General features: G+C 48.1%; 1 protein-coding gene across 1 annotated transcript in view; it reads left to right on the forward strand.

The window, feature by feature from the left end:
- Positions 1-8,866: 8,866 nt before the first annotated feature.
- The window catches only part of MMP17 (matrix metallopeptidase 17), a 153,271-nt gene continuing 140,725 nt past the window's right edge, over positions 8,867-21,412 (forward strand). The window contains exon 1 of the mRNA XM_033174839.1: positions 8,867-9,116. Within this exon, the coding sequence (XP_033030730.1) occupies positions 8,985-9,116 (132 nt within the window). The 5' untranslated portion in view covers positions 8,867-8,984. The remainder of the gene's footprint in view (positions 9,117-21,412) is intronic.

Raw genomic sequence — 21,412 nt, forward strand, 5'->3', positions numbered from 1 at the left:
GCACGTTCGAAAACGGAAGCAATTACTTCCGGGTTTCCGGCGTTTGAAAACTGAAATGTTCAGCTTCCGAGATGCTCAGAAACCGAGGTACCACTGTACAGTGATACCTCTGGTTATGAACTTAACTCATTCCGGAGGTCCGTTCTTAACCTGAGATACCACTTTAGCTAATGGGGCATCCCTCTGCCACCGCCATGCAATTTCTGTTCTCATCCTGGGGCAAAGTTCTTAACCCAAGGTACTACTTCTGGGTTAGTGGAGTCTGTAACCCGAAGTGTTTGTAACCCAAGGTGTTTGTAACCCAAGGTACCACTGTATAGTGTTAAGGTTTAGTATTAATGTATTGGATTTGTGACCATTATGCTCATTTGCCTTCAGTAGCAGTAAAGCCTGCTGGATGAAGTACAATTGCTTCTGGTCTTTTTTTTTTTTAAACTCTGCAATGTGTTTCAGTTTTCCTCCACACGTTCAGCAAATTTCCCCCAGCCCTGCTTGGAGATGCCATGGATTGAACCTGGCACCTTCTGCATGCAAAGCAGAGGCCACACCACTGAACTATAGCCCCTCCGGGCTGCTTTCACTAGCATGGCTGAGATGTGGGTGGAAAGTGACCAGGCAGCCGAATGCAGAGCTGAGGAACCTTCTGCAGCCACATGCCATGTCTTCTGGGGATCACATACCTGTTTGTGGTCAGCAGGGTCAGAGGGACAGCAAGGAATCCACACTTTACCTTTGCAATTGTAGGCTAGTTTCTACACACACCCCTTGATATCCTCCTTGAACCAGCTGGATGGCCCCTGGCCAGATCTTTGGGTTACATTAATTTGGTGAGCGACGAAGAATTGATGCTTTTGAATTATGGTGCTGGAGGAGACTCTTGAGAGTCCCATGGACTGCAAGAAGATCAAACCTATCCATTCTCAAAGAAATCAGCCCTGAGTGCTCACTAGAAGGACAGATCCTGAAGTTGAGGCTCCAGTACTTTGGCCACCTCATGAGAAGGGAAGACTCCCTGGAAAAGACCCTGATGTTGGGAAAGATGGAGGGCACAAGGAGAAGGGGACGACAGAGGATGAGATGGTTGGACAGTGTTCTTGAAGCTACTAACATGAGTTTGGCCAAACTGCGAGAGGCAGTGAAGGATAGGCGTGCCTGGCGTGCTCTGGTCCATGGGGTCATGAAGAGTCAGACACGACTGAACGACTGAACAACAACAACAATTTGGTGTGTGGTGTGGTTTGGATGTGTAGGTGGCATATGAAGCAGCCACAGACGGGGAGCCACTGCAGAGAAGGCCCGTTCTCATGTTGCCACCCTCTGGACCTCTCGAGGAGGCACACGAAGGAGGGCCTCAGAAGATGATCTCAAGATCCGGATAGGTTCATATGGAAAGATGCGGATGCTAGCCTTGTGTCACCTTGTAAATATTTCCCTTTGATCCCTGGAAACATGGAGGTGGTGGTTTGCAGCTTAATTGATAGCCTCTAGCATGAGTGGCCTACCCAGGCAGGACGTTGTGAAGGATTCCTTATGCCCTTTTATTACAATCTGTAGCGCCAATTTGAAAAATAAGGGTCCCCTCTCCTGGATACAAAATTACAGTTTCTTTTAATTGAAAATACTGAAGGTCTTGTCTGCTCCACTGTACCAGGATTTCTTTGCATCACAGCAGAAGTTCAACACCCCCCCCCCCCCGAGAAGGGCCTTCTTGGCACTTTCCCCTACAGCATAATCATTCCTGACAAGCATGGCCTAATGTAACTTCATATAAAAATGTATGTTATTCACATTCAACATGATTCGACTTCCATCCCGCACCTCTCGTATCCTAACTTATGCTAGCTGGTTAAATAACACGGTTATAATGAAAGATTGATAGCGGGAGAGAATGGGGAAATTAAAAGGTACAGGCAAGCGGAAAAACCTGCTAAGAATCCTAGTGCAATTTCACAATAAGAGAGAATATGAAAGATGAATGTTTAATCATTTCTGGGTAAGGCCACTTTCCTGGGAAGATTGAGAATCAGCTTTCCAGAAAATCCACAAGGGAATTGTGGGGAAAGGTTGCTGCTCAGCATTTGCTTTGAATGCAGAAGGTCTCTGGTTCAATCCCTGGCATCTTCAGGTAAGACTGGGAGAGACCCCTGCCAGAAACCTTAGAGAGATGGTGTTTGTCAGTAAGTACAGGCATTACTTCCTTACTTACATTACTTACCATGGACGGCAAGAAGATCAAACCTATCCATTCTTAAGGAATCAGTCCTGAGTGCTCACTGGAAGGACAGGTCCTGAAGCTGAGGCTCCAATACTTTGGCCACCTCACAGGGCTGTCTCGTTTAGCTGATCCTAAAAAAACCAGGGGTTTTCCCTTTGCAAAAAAAGCTGCAAAACCTTTAGCTGATCCTCAAAAAAACAGGGCTTTTCCCTTTGCAAAAAAAGCTGCAAAACTTTTAGCTGATCCACAAAAAAACAGGGCTCTTGGAGGAGGAAAACCAGATTTTTTTCCCTTGTTTCCTGCTCTAAAAACGAGGTGCGCCCTATGGTCCGGTGTGCCCTATGGAGCGAAAAATACGGTATGTTCTTCTACCTCTATTATCAGAGGTAGCAATGCTTCTGAATACCAGCTGCTGGGAAACACAAGTGGGGAGAGTGGCCATTGCACTCAGGTCCTGCTTGCAGGCTCCCCGTGGGCACCTAGTTGGGCACAGTGAGAAGAGGATGCCAGGCTAGACGGACCTCTGGCCTGACCCAGCAGGGCTCTTCATATGTTCTTACACGTGGAACCAATCCTAATAAGTCCCAGGTTATGAGCTGTACTGATGGCACTTTCATAATCTTAATCAGGGATGGAGGAAGGGATGCAGTGGGGGCGGTCCGCCCTGGGTGTCACTACTGAGGGGGGGTGACAAAATGCTAGCTGGCACTCACTGTAGTGCCAGCAGTGTAAGTGTGCCCAAGCCACGTGTCTCTCCACGTGTCTCTCCACGCATTGCCCCAGGCACCCAATCGGCTTGCTCCACCGCTGGCACAGTGAGAGTTGGTTTGATGGCACTGATGGGGGTTAAGTGATGTATTGTAGCCTGGGCATTGGTGGGTGGGTGGGTGCTCACATCTAACTCCTTTACCAGCTGCATCTAGTCTCTGTGACTGCTGATCCCAGACTCAGCCAGTCTCAAAGGCACCGATGTGCCTGTTGTGCTCTTGGCGTTGCTCTCCTGCTTCCAGCATATATAAACACAATGTAATGAGGCCTGCCGACGCTCTCCTTGTGCGCTGATACCCAAAGCTCGTTAGAGTCGCTGGCTGGCAGGTCGTGCCTTGTAACTCCAAACAGTGCCAGACCAAAGGCTGATCCGAGAAGGAAGGGTTGCATTGAGGGCTGGCAAGTAGCTCTTTGGGATCAGGGGGAGCTTGTATTTCTCTGCCAGAGCGAAGGGCTGTGACACTGGGGAGCGAGAAGGCAGAGAGGAGCACTTTGAACGAGTGCAAGCAGTTGCACATTTAGCCTGTGGCAAGCATCTCCTGCCCTGGAAGTATTCTGAATTATTAAAATAAATCTGCCTTGGCACAGCTGAAACAAATGCGGCTTGCTTTCGTCTGCTGCAAGAAAGTGAATTGCCAATCGAGAGCAACAATTCATTCTTCCCCCCCACCCCTCCGACTTGTTGTCTTCCTCACACCCTAGCCATGTTGCACAGGGATGGAGCCACAACCTTTTACCTTGGTTCTCAAACTTAATCCGTTCCGGAAGTCCGTTCCAAAACCAAAGAGTTCCAAAACCAAGGCATGCTTTCCCATAGAAAGTAATGCAAAATGGATCGATCCATTCCACACTTTCAGAAACAACCCCTAAAACAGCAAATTAACATGAATTTTACTATCTAAGAAGAGTTTGGATTTGATATCCCGCTTTGAAAGCAATAAACAATGTAGTGCAGTCACACAATCAATCAATCAATCAGTCAATCAATCAGTAGCTGAACTGGGTTCCACACAGCCACAAAAAACAAAACGAAAAGAGCCACAAAAACGCAAAATAAATAGCAAAAACAGACAGACCTCAGCGTAACACTCAAAACGGAAGCATGACACTCAAATCAGAAGCATAACACTCAAAACAGAGCACGTTCGGCTTCCGAAAGAAGTTCGCGAACCAGAACACTTACTTCCAGGTTTGCAGTGTTTGGGTTCCAAGTTGTTTGTACAGTCCTTGATAATAGAAGATCTCCCCCCAGGCCACACCCCTTACTGTCCCTGTTTTGCACCCTCCTTGAGTGCTTTTGCCTGACTAGAATGTGCCCATGGACTCTGATGGTGCCTCTTGCTTGTCTGGATAGAGGATACAAAGGGTGAGAGTATGTGTAGAAACTAGTAGCTATTGCACAAAGGTAATATTCACATATATTGCTCCTCCTCTCCCTCTTGCATGCCCCTCATGGGTAAATGGCCTCTGGAAGGTTGCCCCCAAGAGGAATGCAGCCTTTGGGCTGAAAAATGGTTCCTCAGCCCTGGTATTCAAAAGTAAATCCGCCTGAATTCAATGGGGCTCACTCCCAGGTCAGTGGGTAGGAGATGCATTTTAAAACGGCACCCTTAGACAGCTACCTGGGATTAAGCCCCCTTGAACTCAAGGGGGATTATTTCTGTGTGTGTGCATGGTTAGGATTTAAAACTGTTAAGGCTATTTTACTCCATGAGATAAAAATTCTAAGCCTTGTTAACCCGTGGGTACTTGCTGCATCCATTAAAACAAGACTGATATTAAGGGGAAAGATTAGATTACTGCATTAACCATTAAGCAAAATAAGTGCATGCTTAGGGCATCAAGGGAAGAGGGGCAGCACAGAAATTTTCCATTGCCAGATTTACCATGGGTCATATGGTGCAGCTGAAGCCGGTTCCACAAATAAGGCTCCCACGATATGTATGTCACAAGTTCAGTGGGGGGGGGGGTTGTAAAAACAATATTCAGTTATGCTGAACTTTATAAAAATAATTGTAGAGGTCAATATTTTACCGTTTATTATTGTTTATATTTTGAATTTTATATATGGGAGCACCAAAATCATTAAAAGTGGTGTAGTGGTTAAGAGTGGTAGTCTCGTAATCTGGTGAACCGGGTTCGATTCCCCGCTCCTCCACATGCAGCTGCTGGGTGACCTTGGGCTAGTCACACTTCTCTGAAGTCTCTCAGCCTCACTCACCTCACAGAGTGTTTGTTGTGGGGGAGGAAGGGAAAGGAGAATGTTAACCGCTTTGAGACTTCTTCGGGTAGTGATAAAGTGGGATATCAAATCCAAACTCTTCTTCTTCTTCTTAAGTGTTTAGGGCCTCTCAATGTCTTAATCCGGCCTTGGATTACTGCAATGCGTTATACGTGGGGCTTCCTCTGAAGACAGTTTGGAAGCTTCAACTGGTGCAGAATTCAATGGCCAGGGCAAGATGGGTTTTTTGGCCAAACTGCAGGGACTGCCAATTAGTTTCTGGGCCCAATTCAAAGACCTAGAATTGCCCTATAAAGCCTTGAAAGTCTCCAGACTGCAATACCTCAAGGACCGCTTCACCCCATATAAATCGACCCGAACCCTGCGATAGCCATCTGAAGTCCTTCTTCATGTGCCTCCTCCACAAGAAGCATGGAGAGCGTCAACACGACAACAGGCCCTTTCTGTGGTGGCCCCCCGTTTGTGGAATGCTCTCTCCAGAGAGGCTTGCCTGGCACCTTCATCTTTAGGCACCAAGAGAAAGCATTTCTCTTCAAACAGGCCTTTGGCTAATTAAACTGGGGTGGGGGGGTATATTGCTCTTTTTCATTAAAAAAAACCACACACAACTGTTTTTATTGAAAGATTTTCATAGACAACAAGGGTACGTCTATCTCTGCAGGGATATATTGTTCTGTTCATTATTATGTTATGTATTTTTGTAAACTGCCCCGTGATCCTTGGATGAAGGGCGGTAAAGAAATTTAAAGAATGAATGACTGACTGGAGTCACTTTGAGTCTAAAGTTATTATATCCTTACTTAGGGATTTTCTTCCATGTTACTAATCTTATATATACCATGCTTAACATTTGTGTGTTTGTTGTTAGTTTCACTCTGCTTGTATCCCAATCTATCAAATGTGTATTCTTTATTTTAGGCGTCTGTGAGCCAAACTGAACCACTTGAAATACAAAACTAATGAGATCCCTGCTGGATTAGACCAAATGCAATCCACCATCTTGATTTTCACAGTGGCCAATCAGATGCCCGCAAGTAGGGCATGAGGGTAATAGCCCCCACCCCCCGTAATGTGTTGCTATCTGACAAATGTTAGTTAGTGGCTTATAGCGCATGTCAACTCAATGGATCTTATTCTTAAGTAAGTGGTGTTATGATGGCAGCCTTCCTGCTTCTGAGCATAGAGGATCAAGTCAACCAAAAACAAATAAAATACTAAATTGACTGAACCCTTAATCTACCAGGTTCCACTTCTGGACATGCAAACAGGCATAGGCTCCACCCCTTGGCCAATCAAAATTTTCCTCTCTGGGTATTTTTTTAAACCCATATTGGCAACCCTATGCAAAGTTAAATGGCACTTAGAATACCTAAGCATAGAACTGCATGTCTCCCATGGCTAAACCTCATTCTCACCTAGGAATATGAACCCAGTCCTATGCAGTTGGCCCTGTAGTAAGCTTAATGAGGGTGGCATCTTATCCTCACAACAGGTAGTGAGGTAGGCTAGGCCAGTGTTTTTCAACCACTGTTCCGCGGCACACTAGTGTGCCGCGAGATGTTGCCTGGTGTGCCGTGGGAAAAATTGTGTTTATTTGATTCCTATTCAAGAGAATTACTTTATATATAGTCAATATAGGCACAGAGTTAAAAATTTTAACATTTTCTAATGGTGGTGTGCCTCGTGATTTTTTTCATAAAACAAGTGTGCCCTTGCCCAAAAAAGGTTGAAAAACACTGGGCTAGGCTGAGAGATGATGAGTACTGGCCCAAGGTTACCCAGAGAGCTTCAAGGCTGGTCTCTTAAGTCCAAGTCTAACACTCTAGCCATTTTACACTGGCTCCAGTTACAGGTAGGTAGCAGTGTTGGTCTGCCATAGTCAAAAGCTACTGGAAGGATTTTTTTTAAATTTTGTTTTGGCTCTATATATGTTTGTAATCTCACCCAAGGAACAAAGATGTTCTTGGCACTTAAATAAGGGGACAGTAGGCTTCTAGAAGGCACAAGGAGAAGGCGCAAGGAGAAGGGGACGACAGAGGATGAGATGGTTGGACAGTGTTCTCGAAGCGACTGGCATGAGTTTGGCCAAACTGCGGGAGGCAGTGAAGGATCGGCGTGCCTGGCGTGCTCTGGTCCATGGGGTCACGAAGAGTCGGACACGACTGAACGACTGAACAACAACAACAAAAGGCTTCTATATCACAGTTTGAGAAGGTGCAGTGCAGCAACCCTTAACAGGAGGCTCAAGCTCAACAAATCATTCTGGGAGTGAGAGTAAGGCATTTACTAACATGCCCCTGTTTACAACACGGAAAGTGTGGAAAAAATACAGGAACCTGAAGCAAATCCACACGCGCGCAAAAATGGACATGAAATACGCTGAGGACGGGCAAATTCTTCTCACAGCGTGGCTTCCTTTTTAAGCAAATATAGGTGCGATGGCGCTGTGAGTATGGGACCTTTGGGTTAAATGCTAATAACCTCCAGGCGCTTGGAGATGGTTGATCAGAAAAATGGAGGACAGCTGAGACAGGGAGGAGGACTCATGGCACAGCCAGGGATTGGCCCAAGGACTGTCTGATCCTGGCACCTCGACGGCCTAAACCAGCCGCGTTGGGAAGCAGTCCAAGGTGCCCGAAGCCTCGCTCGCGGAAACTGCAGCAGCGGCCCCAATGGTCTCCCAGAAGAGGCGCGCACACCGCCGTATCCCACGCGCCCCTTTCTTCGTCCCCCTTAATTCCATGGAGCTCTCCAAAGAACGTGTCGGATCGCAGCCCCGCGAGCCCGATCCTATGCCCCTGGAGGCGGAGAGCGAACCTCCCTGAGAACGAGGTTGGGGGTAGGTGCCTTACCCCCAAGGAAACGTGGATTCGGGTGGTAGCCAATGGCTGCTTCTGGAAGAGGAGGAAAAGGAGGCGCTGGTGGCGGTGGCGGCAGCACACCACCGCCTCGGTTTCTCGCTGCCCACCGAGGGAGCGTTTTCCCGAGGCTGAGACGGCTCCTCCTCTTTCCCCTTAGCGCCGCCCTCCTTCGCCTCTCGCCGCCTCCTCGGCCGAAGGACTTCCCCGGCTGGAGCTGTGCCGCCTTCAGAGACGAGCGAGAGCGCAGCGGCGGAGGTTCCTCGACGCGGTTTGCTCGCCGGTGTTCGCGCTGCTTGGAGAGGCTAGCGCGTAGCGCAATCCGGAGCTGGATTTTATTATATTACCCTTTTAGGAGAGAAGAAGGAAGGGGCGGGCGGGCTGAAAGGGACCCACTGCCAACAGGTTCTCTCTGTTTTCTTGCGGTCCGAGAAGCGAGGGCTCCGTCGCTTTGGCTTTTGTCTCCCTCTCGCTTCTCCGAAGGCGCGCGGCTGCGCTGCGAAGGGAACCCGGCGCGCGAAAAAAAAAGTTGGAGCGTTTGGCTGCCTTTTTCTTTTACACCTTCGGATCTGTCCTTTATTTTCATTTTCAAAACCTTCCGCACTCGCCCTCGACTCCCTGCAGTCTCCCGCCAGGAAAGCGAGCCGGAGAGCGGGGACGTACGATGTCCTCGTCGCTGCTTGCCTCTTGACGCCCGAGGTGGCGGGCTGGCGGCGGCTTGGCCGACAGCAGCTCCCGCAGCAGCGGCGGCGGCGCTTCCCGGAGGCCACGGAGCTTGGATGTCGCCGCCCGCCTCTCTCCCGCTTCGGCTCGGCGGTGCTGGGCGCCCTCTGCCCCCTTCTTCCGAGGAGCCTCGGCAGCTGCAGGAGGCGGCGGTGGAGGCGGACTAAGCGCAGGAGGGATGCTGTGGAGTGGTCCCCCCCGGCAGAGTGCTTTCCCGCAGGAGATGTTTCTGATGCTCGCCTTCTGCTTGGCTTCGCGGCGGACCCTGGCAGCGCCCACTCCGACCGCTGAGGACATCACGCTGGGAGTTGTGAGTTGGGGTTTTCTGCCCGGGGAGGGAAAGGAAGGGGGGGCCATCCCAAGAAACAGCCCGAGAGAGTCGTTCGCCAAGCAGCTTAAAAGGGCTGTCAATGGCTGCAAGGATGAAGTTGGCGGCTGCTCTTTTTTGGGGGGGGGGTGTATTCTCTTTATTTAATCTCCCACCCCATTCTGATCATCTAGGGAAGCCAAAGATCCCCTCGCCTCACCCGCGAACCCCTTCCCAGTGCCGCTTGTTTTGGGCGTGTGCGGAGCTTGCTGCGCACTCTGGGGTATCTGCGGGCGCACGATCAAACAAGGGCTCCTCCTATTTCCTGGGGGGGCGTGCGCGGATTTTTGTGGTGTGTGTATGTTTGAGGTGCCGCGGGATGGAGCTGGTCACCAGCGGTAAAAAAAAAAAAAAGAGGCGGAGAGGTGGCGTAAGCAGGGGAACAGGTAGCATAGCTGTCAACTCCCCCCCCCCCCTTTTTAAAGGGAAATTCCCTTATTCCGAATAGGATTCCTCGCAAGAAAAGGGGAAAGTTGACAGCTATGACAGGTTGTTGCTTGCCAGCGCGGCGCGGGTTACTCGAGAGGAGACGACGCAGCTCTCCGAGGAGCGTTCTCCTTTTGTGTGTGCATGTGTATGCGCGCGTGTGTTTGTTTTGGATTGCAGCCATCCTCTGGTCTGATTCCTCGGAAGTAAGTCTCAGTGTTCCTTCAACGGGGACCGTTTACTCGCGGGAAAGGGCACAGGGACCTGCCGCTTTCGCAGCGCAGTCTGTAGTCGGAAGTAAATCCCGCTGTTTTTAGAGAAAGGATGGGGTGCTCACCGCTAATAAATGTGTGTGTGGTACGGTTGCGGTCTGAGTCAGCCTCTTGGTGGTGGCGGCGGCTAGAAAGTGGGAAAACACTGCAGTTGGTAGTGGTGTGGTGCCCACCAGTTTCCCCAGGCTTTTAAATCCCTTGCCTGGGGGGGACGGGGGATGTGTTTAGGAAAGCAATGGTCTTGCTGCCACTTCTTGTCCTTTGCTCATTTGGTAACCTGTTGGTCTGCTGTGAAAAGGCAAAGAGGAAATATCTCTCTGTGTGATTAATACTAATGGTAAAAAATTAATGGCGCTGTTATTGTTATTTGTCTCTGTGTGGTTCTTTCCTCCTTCGCTGCATGGTAGGCGTTAGGCAAAGATGATTCTGGTTCTTGGTTTTTCAGTCAAAGAAGTCAAGAAGGCTCCCCCTCCTACCCAAAGCCAACTGATGCCCTGGAATCAACCCATCCTTATTTGGGCATTTGTTGGAATCCTTTCCCTAACGCGGGTCTGTATATGTGCAGCAGAAGCTATTGAGCTGTTGGCGATGGGTGGTTACCTCCCTTGCTGGCATAGCTCACTGGCCAACAACTGGTGGGTCGCGCATACAAATATATGGTAATGGGTCTCCAAATGCATTTCTGGGTTCAAAGTGGGCCCTAGGTCTGAAAAACTTGGAGTTACCTGGCCTAGACAGTTGCCACCATACTGCTAGCGACATCCTCCAGAGATGCAAAGCAGGGCTAGCCTGTACCATAGAAAACGATCAATTTCTGTGTTTGTAGGAGTTGCTCTGTTGCACTCGTGGCCATTTTAGGGGACAGAACTGCAATTTGCCACAGGCTCTGCCCCCCTCTCCCCCCGGATGATGACCGTGCTCTGTAATAAACTCGGTCGCCTAGCTGTAAGAACCTTGTTGTCTGTGAGTGCTTTGTTTATCCAAGTAGCTATTGAATTTCAGGGCAGTTGTGGCGGAAAATCCCAAAGTGAGAGGCAATCATATTGAAGTATGAGATAGCGAGCCTGAAACTTTCCGAAGCCAGTTTGATTGATGATGTTTCAGAACTGAGCAAAAACTTTCATTCCATCTTTATGGAAGCGTTTGGCCAACTCAGAGGAACTGGGTAATAATGGTCTTGGTTTGGCCAACTCTGATCTGGTGGAGAGAAGACTTGAGTAGAATGTCGAGCTCTACATATCCTAGAGGGAGAAATGGAAGCCAGGCAAGTCAAACACTGAGTTGATCTGAAACCTTCATGAGTGTGTGCAGGAACTAGCCTGCTGTACAAAGATTGAATTTGCACCCATTGCTCTGTCCACTTTTGCTTCTGGCCTTGCCCAACACTGACCTGGTGCTCTCAATAATTCGCCTAGAAGGGAAAGTGTCCCTCGGGTGGAAAATGGTCCCCCATCACTGCTATAGATCTATGAAATAAATAAACTCAGGAAGTGAGTTATAAAGCAAGATGCTTCTGGTCTGATAATTGCCTCTGATGGATGAACCTGGTGGCTTTAACCAAGATAAATGAGTGGGGCTGGGAGAAACTCTCACTTAAGTGGTGTTAACGAATTCTGAGACAGTGGGTGTAAAACCCCTTGATCACTCAGGTGCTATAGCTGTGCTCCATATCTAATAATAATAATAATAATAATAATAATAATAATAATAATAATTAATACAAAAGCCAGCAGCTAGAGTGTTTCAGGGCCTGGTTACCAAGCAATTCTCCCTATGTTCCGAATGGGTAGAAGTGTTTCTTGTTTTTGTCCATATGCTCCTAGGAAGGCAACCCAGAAATCACAGTAATTAAGATATGAAAAGTTATGGGACATGGTGTGGATTTGCTAGGGATCACCTGTAACTGAGACCCCATCTCCAATACAGTGGTACCTCTGGAGGTCCGTTCTTAACCTGAAACTGTTCTTAACCCGAAGCACCACTTTAGCTAATGGGACCTCCCGCTGCCGCCGTGCCGCCAGAGCACGATTTCTGTTCTTATCCTGAAGCAAAGTTCTTAACCAGAGGTACTATTTCTGGGTTAGCGGAGTATGTAACCTGAAGCGTATGTAACCCAGGTACCACTATATACATTTAAGCAGTATCGTACTACTTTGAGCAGTGGTTGCTCCCCGCCCTCTTGCTGCCAAAGCATCCTGGGAACTGTTCTTTGGGAAGAGTCCTAAGAGTTGTTAGGAGACCCCTGTCATCAGCACTGAGCTACAATTTCCACAGAAGAGGGATTAGCTAATAAACCTGATCTCCCAAGTCCTAATCTGATACTCTACACACAACATCTCATTGACTCGCTGCCTCTAAGTGCACATGCTTTGAATCTCTGTTGGAATTCCTATGGATTATTCTATTCCCCCACCCCCCACCCCCGTGTCTTTCCCTCCTAGATGTGCTGGTGCCAAGAGACTTCACCTGACATGAGATTTGATGTACTTTTCAACAACCTTCTTATGCAACTAGCATGCTACCTAGTTAACTTTTAGCTGGTGGTTTGCATTGCCGGTGGGCAAGCTACACTTGACCTTAAATGTGATTTAGCGACTAAACCTGTAGAGGGTTTTACAGAGGATCCCAGATTCAATCTGAAGTGCCTCCAGGTAGGGCTGGGGAAAACCCCTGCCTGAAACTTTGCAAAGCCTCTGCCAGTCAGTGCAGACAATACTGAGCTCAAGGGGCCAATGATCTGACTCATTATAACGCAGCTCCCTCCATTGTATGGTTTTCTCTCTCTCCCCCCCCCACTCCCCAAAAAAGCAAATGCAACCTTCAGAAGAGGTATTTTCCTCCGGATCACAACAGGGAAAGAAAGGGTTAAACTCCCTCTCCATGCCTCCTCTGGTCTTAATTATCAGCTGCCCCCCAGGAGATGCAATTTGCATGCAAAAACAACCAGTCTCTGTGCCATAGTTGCAAAGATGCATTTAGTGTCAAGTCTAGTTTGCCCCACCATTTATTGCTCTGTTCCTCCAGTGCTAAGCTTTTTTTATGTATCGCTTGATTGTGTCTTCAATATTGTTTTACTTTGCTGGTGGTTGTCCTGGGATTTAATTTTATTTTGTAAACTGAAAGACAGCAGGCACATGATTTTTTTTCCCCAAATGAAATAGATTGAATTTCATCTTCTATCAGAGGCAGGGTTTAAATGGTGTGTTGTGAAGAGGAATGACTTAGGCTTGCTTTCAGATTGAAAGGGCCCCTCCCATGGGCGTGCATGGGGTGTTTGCTGGGTGTGCCAGGCACCCCCTTTTTAAATCAAGGGAAGCAGGCAGAATGAAAAAGACTGGTATGGATTTGGAATGGATCTGCAGCTTTGCCTGGCGATGGGGTGATGGGTTCCAGCAGCAGCAGCACGGAAGCAAGGGGGACTCCCTGCTCTGCAGGCAGAAGCTGCAGATCCATCCCAGCCTTTTTCTTCTGCCTCCGCCTGTCTGTCTCATAGCTCTGTGTTCATCCAAGTTTTGCTCTAATTTTTTTGTGATGAGAGATCTGTGGAGGCTGCTGTTGTGGCATGCAAGCAAGAAGGGGCCAGCCAGATCTGAATCTGGAGACTGGTCTTTTTCTCTGAAGGAAAAATATCCTGTTTGGGCTTCTTGACCACTTATGTGGTTATTTTGTTAGCTTTTTGCCTCTTCTTCCTTGTCTTCAATAAATAAATGTAGATCCTTGGGTGCACATCCTAATGGTGTGTGCTGAGCACACCAGTGGCTCTTCCAGATTGCTGAGTGGTCATCCTGATTTGCTTGCAGAAAACCTATGCGGCGGTTAAACTATGTCCAGTCTTTATTGAGCTTCTGTTCTGATTTGTTGGCAGGGAGGTTATATAAAAGTGCTCATTCATCCTGATTTGCTTGTGCGGGGTTTATAGGTCTTACTGTTAATTGTTCATTCCATGCTTTTCAGTATGTTTCCCCCGCATTACTTTCCTAACCACAAAAACAGTGGTGAATTTGTTGTGCTGGGGCGACAGAGCGCTTTAATCCACTTCAATTGTGCAAATCTAAATTCCCAGTTTTCACCTGATTCCCTCCTGCAATATACTGACTGTCTGGAAGCAGCAGTCTATCTTTGCCTACATTTCTGGTGTGGATCACCTCACCTGCTTATACTGTTTGTGTGGGACATTCTGCAAATGGGATGACATGAACAACTCCACTAGAGCTGTTGGGTTTGTTCCTGGGTAGTCTTTAAAGTAGCCCTTTTCTTCTTTCTTTTTAAAGAAAGAAAGAATGACTCAATGAGGTGTGTCTTTTTATATTGGAAAATCGCTGGGAGTAGATGGGTGTGTGACTTACTGAAGAATCACTCCAGAATTGTCATTTGTGTTAAGAGTCCATTCAGTGATCCATCCACTCAGGCAGTTCACTGTTCTGAGAGGACTGTACCACCTCCAAGTTCAAGTAGAGGGGAATTCTTGTTTTGGCGTCTTTCCCCATGGAAAGGCTTGCCTTCCTGACTCTTTTCCTGCAGCCACTTCCTTGACATGTAAGCTTTCCGTAATAGAGGGGAGTGCCATCAAACTCCAACTTTCACATTTTGAGGTGGTGCAGTCACCTGAGAAGATGCTCAAATCGATTTTGCATCTTTGTAGGAGCCCCAAAAGACCCAACAAAACTGAAGCACTTATTGGGACGGGAACTATTACCATAGCTTGCCGTGTTGCTTTGTCATATCTGTGAAAGGGGTAGAGCTCAACCAGTTGGCACTGCAATTGTGAGCGTTGGACTAGGAATAAGGCAACCTGACTTTGAATCTTCACTCAGCCATGAAACTCACACTAGCCTGGTTTGCACATAGTGGTGAATCCTGGTTAATGCTCACCATGGTTAATATATCTGACAGACAATCCTTTAAATCTTGGTTTATCACCTCACAGAACACTCCTTAGCTGTAGTTAAGAAGTTGGTCTGGATTTGCACATGATGCTAAGCCATGGTTAATATTAACCCTGCATGCAGAAGGTCCCATATTCAACCCCCAGCATCTCCAGGTAGGGCTGGGAGAGACCTCTGTTTGAAATCTTGGAAAGCCACTGTCAGTCATTGCAGGCAATAATGAGCTAGATGAGCCAGTGGTCTGACTCTGTATAAGGCAGTTTCCCATGTTTCCTGAGAGAGAGGGAGATATCTTTAAAATGGGTGGGAATCAATAGATGTAATAGGTAAGCCTTCTGGAAATGCTGCTTCCTGTCTAATTAGATCATTAAGTTAACATCTCTATCATCACAGTGGCTGCCTTGCCGTTCAGAGAGACACTCTCAAAACCATGCAGAAAGTCAATCAACCGCTTCTTCCTCTTAAAACTCAGTAGGGAATACAGTGTTCAGTTTGTGAGCCCCTGGGAACGGCTGTGCTGATTGCAGAAGAAATCCAGGGCTTCAACTGCACCTTTGACCTCTTTCCGCCCCCCTCAAATGTACACCTTGCTTCTGTGGTTCTGTGGGGTTTCCCAAAGTGGTTTATGCTGTGAAATGAGATTAAAAGGCCACTATAAAATATGGTTGCAAATCAAGTAAAGGGGGAACTGGATAAATACAATGTCTTTAAATGGGTTGCAAACTCTCCAGCCTAATCTAATCCAAGTATGATTTATTATTATTAAATAGTTTGATATGGAGGGATAGTTTTCTGATTTGCTCACCCAATAGGGTGGGCTTAACGGTCTTCCCTTGGGAGGGTGTTTGGTTGAATGGGATGTCACGTGCAAAAAAACAACCCAGGATGTATAAAGGTATATGCAATTTTACATTGAGTAAAGAGGCTTTTCTTCCCCCTCTTTCATAATATTAGAACTTGTGGGCATCTAGTGAATGCTGGAAGATTCAGGACAGACCAAAAGTGGACTTCTCACACAGAGCATAGTTAAACTGTGGAATTTGCTCCCTGCCAGAGATAGTGAGGGCCACAAACATGGAGGGCTGTAAACAAAGATTAGGCAAATTCATGGGAAATAAGATTTTTGATGGCTAGTAGCCATGATGGCTATGTTCACACATCCACTCCATTGAAGGCAGTATGTCTCTGAAGACCAGTTGCTGGGAATCACAGGTGGATTCAGGGACTGGCTTGACACTGCAGAGAGCTGACCGGCTGCTGAAGAGTGGGCACCTGGAAAAGGGGGGTGGGGTTGGAGTCTGATTTGAAGAAGGAATCAGTGATCTTGGGGAGCTTGGAGCAGCTGGGAGATCAAGCAGGAGAAGCTGCAGGATTGGAGAGTGAAGAACAGGTGCAGGAAGTGGGAGAGGGAGATCAGGCTGGTGTAAAGTCAAGGGCTTCCGCGCCTCTTCCTCCTCCTCCTGCTGCTGCCCACCCCTCCCTCGCTCCACCATCTCCCAGGAGGAGCAGAAGGTTACACGGAGGCAGAGTCTGTTCCTGCTTTGCTTGCAGCTCAGCTGGGGGAGATGCACAGATTGGGGACAGGGCCTCTCTGTTGCAGCAACAGCCTCCTTAGCTGCCCACCTAGGAGTAGCTGAGAGACGTAAGACTGGTGAACATGCCTCTCCCTAATTTGTAGGTGGTGTGCTTTTGACAATGAAGAGTTAATTCCTTGCTCTGGTCCAGGGGTAGGCAACCTAAGGCCCATGGGCCAGAAGTGGCCCCCGGAGGCCGTTTAACCAGCCCATGAGCCGCCCCTGAACCAAGCCACACCTGCTTGGTGAGTCCCCATGCGCTGCACTAAAGCAGCACAGCGCGGCATGGGGACTCTCTTCCGAGGCTCCGGAAATCACTTCTGTGCATGCCCAGACGCCAAAAATCACTTCTGCGCAGGTGTGGTTTTCAGCATCTGGGCATGCACAGAAGTGATTTCCGGTGTCGTGCTGCGCTGGTCCAGCCTACGGAGGATCTCCGTGGGAGTGATCCGGCCCATGCCTGGTAAGCCTTGCCGATCCCTGCTCTGGACATTCTGTGCCTGAGGACGCTGTGACAGGTGCAGAGAGTGATGTTGCTTTCAGATTCTTGTTGGCCAGGGTGAGAACAAGATGCTGGACCAGATGGTCATTGCAGCAACTTTTTTAAAAAAACAAAAACAAAAATTTAATCTCCCCCTTTCCTCTAAAGAGTTCAGGGCAGCCCACCTGGTTCCTCTCTCTGGGAATGTTTTGGGATGCAGGAGAGGATATATTGTTTAAGATATCCTATTCCAACTTGTGTTTACAAGTCCCAGAAATTAGCAGAGTTCTCATTCCCCTTTTAAACACACACGCAGCAGATAGCTTGCTCAGGTTTGTTAAAACCTCTGTAATAAATGTCCTGGTATTTTCCTCATTAAGGGACCCAGGTGGCGCTGTGGGTTAAACCACAGAGCCTAGGGCTTGCTGATCAGAAGGTTGGTGGTTCGAATCCCTGCGATGGGGTGAGCTCCCGTTGCTCGGTCCCAGCTCCTGCTCACCTAGCAGTTTAAAAGCACGTCAAAGTGCAATTAGATAAATAGGTACCGCTCCAGCGGGAAGGTAAACAGTGTTTCTGTGCACTGCTTAGTCATGATGGCCACATGACCTGGAAGCTGTCTGCGGACAAACACCGGCTCCCTCGGCCTATAGAGCGAGATGAGCGTCGCAACCCCAGAGTCGGACACGACTGGACCTAATGGTCAGGGGCCCCTTTAGCTTTACCTTTATTTTCCCCATTAATCCCTCTCAAAATAATTTTATAGAATACACAGTCTTCTATAAAAGCATAAAATGTTTACTCACGAGAAATCATTTGTTCACAATTGGATCCCAAACGGCAGACTTAAACTTAGTAAAAGTAACATTTACTCAGGAGACTGTTGCATAAGGGAAAACAGCCCCTTTGTCCTCTCTTGGCTGGAAGCCAAGAGAGCATCTTAGCAATACAGCTTGTTTGAGAGCGTCCTCCAAAAGAGAGAAAGATGGAGTGTGGTCCCTGTGGTTTTGTGTTAACCTGCCTAGGTGAGACCACACCCATCTCCGGTTACACAGAGGAAATCCAACCCAGCCTAGGGGAGACAGCAAGTTCTGACTGACTGGCCTAGAGTTCCCTTTCTATGCCCACTCTAGCAATGTTGTGTTTGACTGCTCCTGCGTTTTACATCCCACTCTCTCTCCCTTCACTTCCATTGTTTTCCTCAACAATGCTGCAACGTAGGTTTGGCTGAGAAAGAGCGCCCACTCAAGGCCACTTGGGAAGCCCAGTGACTAAACAAGGATGTGAACCTTCACTTGTTTGTCTGTGGTCCACGGAAGGACTCTAACTCAGTAGTAGAGCATCAGCTTTGCATGCAGAAGATCCCAAGTTCAATCCCTGGCCTCTCCAGGTAGGGCCAGGAAAGAATGCTGCCTAGAATCCTGGACAGCTGCTGCCAGTCAGTGCAGACCATGCTGAGCACAGATGGACCAACGACTGGACTCTGCATAAGGCAGCTTCCTATGTTTCCGTCCACTGCACCACAGTGACTTTCAGCTGAAGCCATAAATCCATTGGGTCATCTCGACTGGGTGGGAACGAGGCTGCCGATGAACGGGAGAACAAAGGGGTCTTTGTTTTGGCAGAGGTCTCGGCAGCGATGAGTGGAAAATACAAGACAGTTACTGAAGTGGCTTGTTTGCTGCAAGTGTGTTTGCGAATCTCTGCGTAGAGAGGCAGCGCTCTCTCTCGAAGACATCCTGTTTTGGAATCCATTCCCGCACGCAAATAAACCCCAAGGCTGCTGAAGCGTTACTCCCCCATCATATTTGAAAGTCAGGAAGCATGAAACGACAGCGATAGAGAGTTGTGCTAACCTTTGGAGGAATATTATGTCTCCGAGTACTTTCCGCAGTAAATACAATGTGAATAGAGCTCTCGCACTCTAGAATGATGGCTCTCACACCCCCTTCTCCTCTTCACTGAAAATTGCAGCTAAGGTGCCATTCTGCATGATTAGAAGAAAAAGAGCAAGGGAATCGAAGCTTGCAGGAGAAGTTATAGACTCTTCCTGTGCCATGACATACTGGGGTGAAGCATTCCAATGATGTTAGCTAGATTAAAACTTTGGGATTGCCTCCTTTCCCTTCCCCCTAACTGAATTTTAATTTGATGGCACGGCTTCCTAATAAGCTGCCCAAAGCTATGTGAAAGCTGATGGACGGCTCGCGTTGTCACCCTCCCTCTTTGCCTTCTGAATGCAGGTTGCTTTGCCGTCTGCTATATTCCTCAGTAGGCAGTCTAGCCGAGGGAGCAGCAGCCAATGACAAAACAAAATGGTTAGTTGGAGCCTGCCTCGAATGCGAAGAGATCTCCTCTTCTTCTGAATTCAGGTGGTTCAGCTCAATGAAGGCCAGATGAATGGCTTTTAGCTCATGGTGATTGTTGCCTATTGAGGCTGGTAGGGTGGGAGCCAGGGAGACCAACCATAGAGGGAGCCAGAGGCAGGCAGAGCCAGCTGATTTTATCTCCTCCTCCTCCTCCTCCTCCTCTTCTCCGCTGACTTCTTACAAGGGCAAGGATGAGACTAAGGAGGGCACTGACAAGAGTTCACTGGTTGTCGGTATGAAGGCAGGCCCAGGTTGACTGAGGGCTGTCTTGAGCTAGGTTGGGGCAGTGCCCTAGCGAACCAACCTTTATTGCTTTTAGGTATTTGAGGTTCAGAGGTAGAAGAAGAAGAAGAAGAGTTTGGATTTGATATCCCGCTTTTCACTACCCGAAGGAGTCTCAAAGCGGCTAACATTCTCCTTTCCCTTCCTCCCCCACAACAAACACTCTGTGAGGTGAGTGGGGCTGAGAGACTTCAGAGAAGTGTGACTAGCCCAAGGTCACCCAGCAGCTGCATGTGGAGGAGCGGGGAAGCGAACACGGTTCCCCAGATAATGAGTCTACTGCTCTTAACCACTACACCACTGCTGGCATTCTGGAAGGCGACCACTTGGAAAGGGTTGTTGTTGTTTTTTTAGCCATCACACTCTGCTTGTGGGTGTTCCAGAAAACATCTGCATGGTGCTGGATTAGGCTCCTCCAGGTGGCTTGTTTATTGAGCATCCATCCTGATTTGCTTCCATGACGGAGGTTAGACCATGCCCAGTCTTTGACGAGCATTTGTTCACAGGGAGCTCATATATGACCATGAACACCCATCCTGATTTGCTGGTGGTCCAGAGTGCTTTAATCCATTTCAGTTGTGTAAACCTGCATTTCCAGGTACGCACCTGGATCTTTCCCACAAACTAATGACAGGCAACCCCTTTCTCTAATCCATCTGTGCACCTTTCATGTTCTCCTTGACTCTGATGGAAATAACCTCCATCTAGTATGAAGCCAAGGAACGTGGGTGGCACTGTGGTCTAAACCACAGAGCCTAGGGCTTGCCAATCAGAAGGTCGGCGGTTCGAATGCCCGCAACGGGGTGAGCTCCTGTTGCTCGGTCCCTGCTCCTGCCAACCTAGCAGTTCGAAAGCACGTAAAAGTACAAGTAGATAAATAGGTACCACTCCGGCGGGAAGGTAAACGGTGTTTCCGTGCGCTGCTCTGGTTCGCCAGAAACGGCTTAGTCATGCTGGCCACATGACCCGGAAGCTGTACGCCGGCTCCCTCGGCCTATAGAGCGAGATGAGCGCCGCAACCCCAGAGTCGTCTGCGACTGGACCTAACGGTCAGGGGTCCCTTTACCTTTACCCTTAGTATGAAGCCACTATACCTATTCCTAGAAGCTGCAGGGCGGAGGGGGCTTACAGGACATGAAAACTAACGCATCAGTGTGCCTGTTTTGTGGGCTTTCTGAAAGCATCTGACTGGTTCCAGGGGGAAAGAGGATGTTGGGCTAGATGGGCCTTTGGTCTGATCTAAACAGGGCTCTTATGTTCCTAAGTCTCCAGGGCAATTTTACCTGGATGCTCATTCTTAGCAAAGTCACTTAAACTAATGCAGATGGAGTCCAGAGAGAAAAATCCTGATTCCGATTTACTAAGCAAACTGAACAAAAACAGTGTATAATTTGAAGAGAAAGGGCTTTGCCTTTCTTGGGACTGGCCTTGTACATAGCTGGGAGACGTACATGCAAACCTATAGGGGGAAACTGCCTCAGAACTGCCCCCAAACAATTGGAGCACGTGCCCAGCTCAGCAAAGATCATCCCATCCTTCCTGGTTGCTAAGCAACACTCCCATTGGTCCCCTTCTTGTCTACTTGACTTTATCATTAGCGGAATCAATGTTAAAGCTGCATACTGAGTGATCCCTGCTGTTGGACTACCAACACTCACGACCCTACCAGATTTTAATCAGAAGTTAGCGGAGGGGAGGGAGGGAGGAGTGTGAAACTGTGAGCCAATTTGTTTTATAAGGGGGGAGGACAATAACATATTTTCAAGAACTGGAGTGATTCTGTCTTTGTTTGTAATTTGTCAAAACAACAATTAACACAATGAAGTACCAGCATATGTTTTCTTCCCAGTATTGTGAAACTTTTTATATTCCCTTATAGTGTCTCTGTGTTTTATCCTTTAAATGCTTATTTGCTTTTATTTCCTTTGGTCTCCATCATTCTAGCTACAAAT

This window comes from Lacerta agilis, chromosome 17 (genome assembly GCF_009819535.1).
Source record: "Lacerta agilis isolate rLacAgi1 chromosome 17, rLacAgi1.pri, whole genome shotgun sequence".
Classification (NCBI taxonomy): Eukaryota; Metazoa; Chordata; class Lepidosauria; order Squamata; family Lacertidae; genus Lacerta; species Lacerta agilis.